Consider the following 7,157-nt stretch of genomic DNA (forward strand, 5'->3'; position numbering starts at 1 on the left):
GTACAGGTGCCCTTAGCAGGGTTGCTGTGTGCATGCGAGTACAGGTGCCCTTAGCAGGGTTGCTGTGTGCATGCGAGTACAGGTGCCCTTAGCAGCCAGAGGCGTCAGATCCTCCCGGGGTGGGAGTCCCAGGCACGTCCCGAGTTACCTGATGTGGGCGCTGGGAACCGAACTTGACTTTTCTTTAAGAGCAGTACATGCTCTTAACCACTAAGCCATCTCTCCAACCCTAAGACATTGTAGCAAGGCATTGCCATTCACAGAGTTCACACTTGGGGATGGCTCAGTCAATTCACAGATTTTAAGATCTCATGTTTTAAGTAAGATTCTGAGATTTTGTGTTGGGCTCCATAGCATTGTGTGGCCGAGGATAGCCAGGATGCTGCTGGTGTGGAATGACCAAGCACAGGGCTAGGGAGGGCTAGAAGTGACTGTGAGAATTGCGGGCCAGACAACACAAAGCAAGGAGAAAGGAAAGGAGAAGGAGCCAGGCGTGGGTGAAGTCAAGAATAGGAAAGAGATTGCATCAGAAGGCTGAAGCACTGGACTGGGAGAGCCTTGGAACACCGGAAGGTCATAAGAATGAAGGCCTGCCTAATCTACTCCATATTGTTCCAATTGTAGTATATGTGCTGCCTGAAGAAATGGCTCAATGTTAAGAGCACTGGCTGCTCTCCCAGAGGACCCAGCACCCACAGGGCAGCACACAGCTGTCTGTAACTCCAGTTCCAGGGACTTGACACCTTCACACAGACATAACATACAGGAAAAGCACCAATGCACAATAAATGAAAACAAACAAACAGACAAACAAACAAGAATAAGAAGGGAGGAAGCAGGAGGGAGCTGAGGAGCAAGCTGGGGCACCGCTGAGATTTGAAGGAAGAAGTGGGGAACAGGGAGTATGCGAGGAGGTAGGCTGGGCTCATCCCCAGCCAGAAATGAGCTGAGGAGGGGGTGAGTGGTGCGCTGAAGATGAGATTAGGGTTTGCCAGAGGAACTTAGACATCACTCACATTAATGGAGCAGCCCAGCAAGGAGCCTCGTTCCAGGGCCTTTAGGATGATCTGGTAGAGGTCGCCGGGGGCCTTCTGCAGATCGTACCACTCAGTGACCCCACCGGTAAAGTCCTCGAAGGCCTCTGAGGTGCAGCCTCCCGAAAGGGCCTCATAGCTGCCATTCACTCTGTGGGCAGCTCCAGGTTGGTTAGTAGCATCATCAAGGAGGACCGGGTAAGAGGGCCAGGACAACCTCTCCACCCCCAGAGACCGAAGATGTGCCCTGGGGATCCTACTCACTTAGCATAGGCTTTCTCCAGCAGTGCGCTCCAGAACTCGTTGCCCTGGGCAGAGTGCACAAACACCAGCTTCCCGTCCTTGGTGGGCAGCAAGTCATCTATGACTACGTCGACCCACTCCCCAAACTGCCACAGCTGCGGGAGGGACAAAGTCAGCCCCTGCCCTGGGCCTGGTCCCCAAACTGCCACAGCTATGGGGGGGGGGGACAAAGTCAGTCCCTGCCCTGGGCCTGGTGCCCAAACTGCCACAGCTGTGGGGAAGGGACAAAGTCAGCCCCTGTCCTGGGCCTCAGGCCTCAGCTCCAGCTTCAGCTGGACTTACTAAATGCACCACTCTCGATCTGTATGCTGGGTACATGTGTAACACACACACACACACACGTATTGCACACACACATTCTTACAGGCATGACTCTTGTCTGCTAGAGTATACAGTCACTCAGCCCAGGGTACAACTATAGACACCCCTATTTTAAGCCTGAGTATGAAAGTAAGTGGGAGATGTGGAAAGACAATGTTGTGCCCAGACCCTCAACCACAGATGGGCAGGCTGGTTCCAAATGCACCAGATTTGCTCCAGGGATGCAGGCTTGGGCTGCCTAGGGACAGAAGCTTTGGAGAACACCAAAAATTGTTGCAGGGAGAAGCCCAGAATGATGAGGTAAGGGGATCACTGAAGGATTTGGGAAGCAGCGCTGAGTGTGCCAAAAGAAGCTGGAAGAGGAGTAGATTGGAGATTTGAGGGAAGCGGGTAGGGAAAAGGGTGACAGAGCTGGCTAGGTTGGGGCACTCAGCATAGAATAATAGCTGCCATTTCTTCTCGGCCTGGGAAGAGTGAGGTAGTGGGACCGAATTAGGCAGAAGGAAGAAACACAGAGACCCCTTCAGGCATGACTGGGATCATCATGGTATTCGGAAAGGCCTCAACCAAGACTTTTGGGGTGTGACCCTCAACACTAGCTCCTGGAGAATTCACTAATGTAACTTGAAACGTGGGCCCTGTCAGAAACATCAGGGAACAGTGTTTAAACGCCATGTCTGTCTTTTCCTCTATACTCGGTCAGGTTTGCCAAAGCTGGGAAACTGGGAAAAGGGTGAACTGACAGTGAAGATGGGGAAACTGAGGCTGGGGCAAAAAGCCAAAGCCCTTCTTCCACACTTTCTCTGCTAAGCACAACCTTACCTAGGAGAGCTGCAAGCTGAAAATACCTGCTTGACCATTCACACATGACTGACCAGGGGTGGCACAGAGAGGCCAAATACCTTCCAGAGGGAGGGCTGCCCTCAAAGGGCATGGCCCCGGCCATCTCAGCTTCACAGTGCTGTGGGCCATCCTTTCCCATCTCCCTAAAGCCAGCTACGCCTCTGGCCCAGGGAGGGTGCAGGGACCTTCACCTGGAAATGAAAGATGCCGGCGTAGCCGTCCTGAAAGCTCTGGCCATAGGGAACCACTCGGTGCAGAATAGTCTCGTTGAGGGTGAGGGAGGCAATGGCAGCCAGGAGCCAACAGTCCCCTGGGATAGGAAAGACCCTCATCAGGCTTGCTTTCTGGATCTGCCCAGGGGAGGGAGGTGCTGTGTATGTGGGATGCCGGGGGCCACCTGGGATTCCCTGGGTGGGGTACCCTTCATCTCCCCTCCGCTTACAGAAAAGACCCAGGAATCTGGGCGAACCAGCACCTATGCTGATAGTCAAAACCTGTCTGGACCTGCAGGAGGGAGGAGTTGGGGCAGTGCCCAATGGAACGGGAACGGGAACTACAATGGGGAAAACGCCCAGAACCCCACCCCTGGGGGCCTACCCAGTGCTCCCTGGCAGATGTCTGTCCGGGTGGCTCCATCCACAATGAACTGGGGGTTTGACATCAGTTCCTACAAGACCCACGGTCATGTTCCTGGGCCAGTCCCTCCTAGAAACTGGTACCCAGACACCACGAATAATGGGGGGCCCAGTCCCATTGCCCACCACCATCAGAACCAAGTTCCACCCAGAGTGGCCCTCTTACCGTAGGCCGCTTCCATTTGATGCCATAGGTTTTAGAGGAATGGGGACCCAGTTCCTTGAAGCCCAGGCTATGAGAAACCGGAGGGAAGGCCTCGTCTTGGAAAAGGACCCCGCTCTGCAGGCATCTAGCCCGAAGCGTTTCGTAATCCTGGCCCAGGTACTTGATGGCGTTTTCATGGCGGCCCAAGCCCAGCTCCTTGTCCCGCTTCTTCTGCACTTGGGCTGACACCCCGGTGCAGTACACAGGTGTGATTAACTCCTCTGCCATCCTGGGGAACACATGGGCCTGGTAGAAATGCAGGCCTTCCCAGGGATAAAACACAACTGCCTGCCAGCATTCTCCTGAACTCATTCCTCCCCAAACATGGGTCACTGCCCCCCTTTACAGAGCCTAGGACTCTCAGCCACCTTGTTGTTAGGCTCTCAGAATCTGGAAAGGGGTGTCCAGTGTCTAGGTATCCTGGTCACCACCTCTCTTTTCCCTATTCCTACTGCCCAAAGGTGACAGTTTGGTGTCAGCCATCCAGGCAGGTAGTATAGGGTGGAGGCCAGCCACAGCAGCAGAGCAGAGGTACTCCAGGTAAGATCTCTGACACCATTTGCCTGCCTGTAACTCCCCCTCCACAAAGCTGCCAAGCATCTAGTTCATTTGCCCCTTTCCTCGGCTTAGGAACTGAAAACTCCACGCACTGATGTCCTTCCACAAGCTGAACATCAGAGCACTGGACACTGGCCCAGCTACAGCGGACAGGTTGAGCTGAGCGCCTGGGTTGAGCTGCTTCCGGACCCTTAACCCTCACGCAAGCACACAGAAGACCTGAAGCAGGGGCTGATCAGCGACAGCCCCCTAGCCCCAGAAGCAGTGGCCTGGGTCAAACAGTCGTAGTCTGGACACCCAACTTCTTACCTGGGGAAGGGGAGTTTGGGAGATTGCTGCGGTCCCTGGGGCTGGCTTCCTTGGTGGCAGCTCAGGGCAGGGCCCAACCAGGAAGAGCGCTCCTCCCTGTCCTCCTCCCCGCCCTCCTCCACCGCCCCTAGGCTCTGGTCCCTCCCTCCCTGGTCCTCCACCTACTCCCGAGGCTCTTACCCCGCTCCCTCTAGGCTCTCCCTTATCTCCCCCGCAACACTTTTTTACTATCTCTTACTTAGGGTGTCTTTCAGTCCCCCCGCCCCCTTCCTCCGCAGACTCTAAGCCAGCTCTGCGAGAGGACAAATTGGTAAATGGCAGAGTTGTCTCCCGGGACGAGCCGGTCTCCGGTCCGGGTGAGAAGGGTTGGACTGGGACAGAAGGGCACCGCCGGCCAGAGAGAGGGTAGGGCAAGGGGTATTTTTAACTAGGGCCGCAGCTCGAGTTGCAGAGCCGCCGGCCCCACCCTATGTCGCCCTCCGGGAAGGTACTGGGGACGATCCGGCTCAGTGACGCCGCCAACACAATCCTCCACCCGCCTCCTGCGCCCCCGCGTGCCTCTGGGTTGCAGCTGTCTTCCAGCCCAGCCGGCGCTCGGCGAAGCAGGGATTACCTCTGGTGGCAGCAACTGCTTGCAGGAGCTGCCCCTGGCTGGATGAGACCTGACTTCTGCCGGACGCTAGACAAACGGTAGCCACACCCCGGCCGGTCCCTGCCGCAGACCCGCTGTAGGGCTGAGCCAGCTCCCCACCCCCTCACCTTAGGGCGCAGGCCTGCAGAGCAAGCACTCCGCCCTAGCGGTCTTTGCGCATTCCCTGCATGGCCTTAGGTAAATGCATGCCTCGATTTCCCCAACCGTGCAGAAGAAAAAGAGGGACAATGGCCTTAGCCAATCTTTGTGTAGCATTCTGGCCTTCTCTTTTAAGTTCTTGGTCTGCACACCTGGGATCAGCTTCCTTGTGGGGGTTACCTGACCCGGAGAGGGCAGCAGAGGCCCCGAACACCAGGGCAGGCACACCAGGACCTGCAGATCCCCCTGGGCGCACTACAAGAGTTTGGAGCGCCAAGGATGCAGAGGGATTGGAGCAGTCCCAAGGCTCAGGGCTCTTCACAGGTATAGAGGTCACAGCATGGCCGATGCAGGCTACATAAAATGGACAAATGTTCATTGAATAGATGATGCCTACTTTTCTTGGGATTCTAGGCACCTCGACACTCCAAAAGTTAAGAGCTGACTGCATCTAACTTTCGCACCTGGGCGTTTTGCTCAGCTGGGCATGAGCTGATGAAGACGCCTCTGCCTTCATCGTTAATGGAGAGGAAGGGTTGGTCCACACACTTTCCCCGACTGAAGCCTCATCTAATGCAGGTGTCAGTAAAGGCGCTGATCAAACATAGGGACTATGGCAAGGGTGGGGAGATGCTCGTGGCCGGGGGCGGGGGGAGAGGTAGGGTGGTGCCTGAAGAAAGCCTAGGCAGGTAGAGGACCTGAGGTGTAGCGGGTGTTGCTTACTCCGGGGAGAAAAGAGGGGAGAGTGGCAGGGTTAGGCAGATGCAGGGGTTCAGATTTTTGTTGTTTTATTTATGTGTGCACGTGCATGCAAGTAAACACAAGAGGGCAGAAGAGGGTTTCAGACCCTCAAGAGCTGGAGTTACAGGCAATCAAAGAGCTGCCTGATGTGAAGGCTGCGAACTGAACCCAGCACCCTAGAGGAGCAGCAAGCCCTCTAGAGCTGCCAAGCTATTTCTCCATCTCTTTCCTCCCTGACATAAGGTCTCACGCAGCCTAGGCCGGCTTTGAACTGTATGTAGCTGAGACTGGCCTTCAGCTCCCGAGCCTCCTGCTGCCACCTCTCAACTGCTGTGATTACAGAATTTACCGCTAAGCCCCGTTAGTTTAGATGTCATTCTATTGGAGGTGGCTCAGAATTGTACAAGCAAAGAAGGTTAAATAAGGGTAGGCTGGAGGGGACAAGAGACATGGGCAACCCCATCAAAGAATGTTGTAGCAGGGCAGTGGTGGCACAGGCCTTTAATGGCAGTACTCTGGAGGCAGAGGCAGACTGATCTCTGTGAATTTGAAGCCAGCCTGGTCTACAGAGAAAGTTCCAGGATTGCAAAGGGGGCTACACAGAGAAACCCTGTCTTGAAAAACCAAAATAAACAAATAAATAAATAAATAAATAAAAATTTAAAATCCAGGGACAGAAAAGGATGGCTCAAGCCAAAAAGGTGGCAAGTGTCCCTTTTGGAGGGACCCAAACATTATTGCTGACCTATGATGCAGTACTATATGGAGGGGATGTTCTGTGTGTTGGGGTGCTGAATAGGGGCAGGGACACCCCCAGCAGAGAAAGCCCTCTCTCTCTTCCTCTCCTGATCCCACTTGACCTGGTGGCCCAGAGGTCCTTACTCTTTGGAAGCCATGTGGACCCTAAGTGCCACCACCTTGGTTCTATCCCCATTTTCATTGTCACACCAGGAAATGCACTTGACGAGATGATCACTGAGGGTAGTGCCAGCCTCAGCATGAAAGCTGGGATATGGAGTCTACTTTTGTTGTTGTTGTTTTTTCAAGGGTTTCTCTGTGTAGCCTTGGCTGTCCTGGAACTCACTTTGCAGACCAGGCTGGCCTCAAACTCAGAGATCTGCCTGCCTCTGCCTCCCAGAAGTACTGGGATTAAAGGCGTGTGCCACCACACCCGGCTGGAGGCTACTTTTAAGCTGCAGAAACAAACTGGTCCTCAGGCAACGCCCTCCAGACCGATTCACTTTTTTTTTTTTCCTTTTTTTTTTTTTTTTGAAACAAGGGGCATGTATAAGTCACGTTAGTGTCCATGTTTCTGTTCTCTCTTTCTACCAAGTATGTTCCAGGAGTCAAACTCGGGTTGCCAAGTTTGGCATCAAGCACTTTTACCCACTGAGCCTTCTTCTTCTTTTTTTTTTTTT

The 7,157-nt window shown here is 54.2% G+C and overlaps 1 protein-coding gene across 2 annotated transcripts in view; it reads right to left on the bottom strand.

The window, feature by feature from the left end:
- Capn1 (calpain 1) overlaps positions 1-4,934 on the bottom strand; it is a 26,379-nt gene extending 21,445 nt beyond the window's left edge. The window contains exons 1-6 of one of the 2 annotated variants that reach the window (XM_021151377.2): positions 4,822-4,934; positions 3,303-3,570; positions 3,099-3,168; positions 2,693-2,811; positions 1,299-1,432; positions 1,017-1,185 (exon numbers count right to left, since the gene is read on the bottom strand). In XM_021151377.2, coding sequence (XP_021007036.1) covers positions 1,017-1,185; positions 1,299-1,432; positions 2,693-2,811; positions 3,099-3,168; positions 3,303-3,569 — 759 coding nt within the window. In that variant the 5' untranslated portion in view covers position 3,570; positions 4,822-4,934. Of the gene's footprint in view, positions 1-1,016; positions 1,186-1,298; positions 1,433-2,692; positions 2,812-3,098; positions 3,169-3,302; positions 3,571-4,208; positions 4,293-4,821 lie in introns of those variants that run through there. The other variant, XM_021151376.2, reaches the window with a different exon arrangement.
- Between the last annotated feature and the right edge of the window lie 2,223 nt (positions 4,935-7,157).

The sequence above is a fragment of the Mus caroli genome, chromosome 19, assembly GCF_900094665.2.
Source record: "Mus caroli chromosome 19, CAROLI_EIJ_v1.1, whole genome shotgun sequence".
Lineage (NCBI taxonomy): Eukaryota > Metazoa > Chordata > Mammalia > Rodentia > Muridae > Mus > Mus caroli.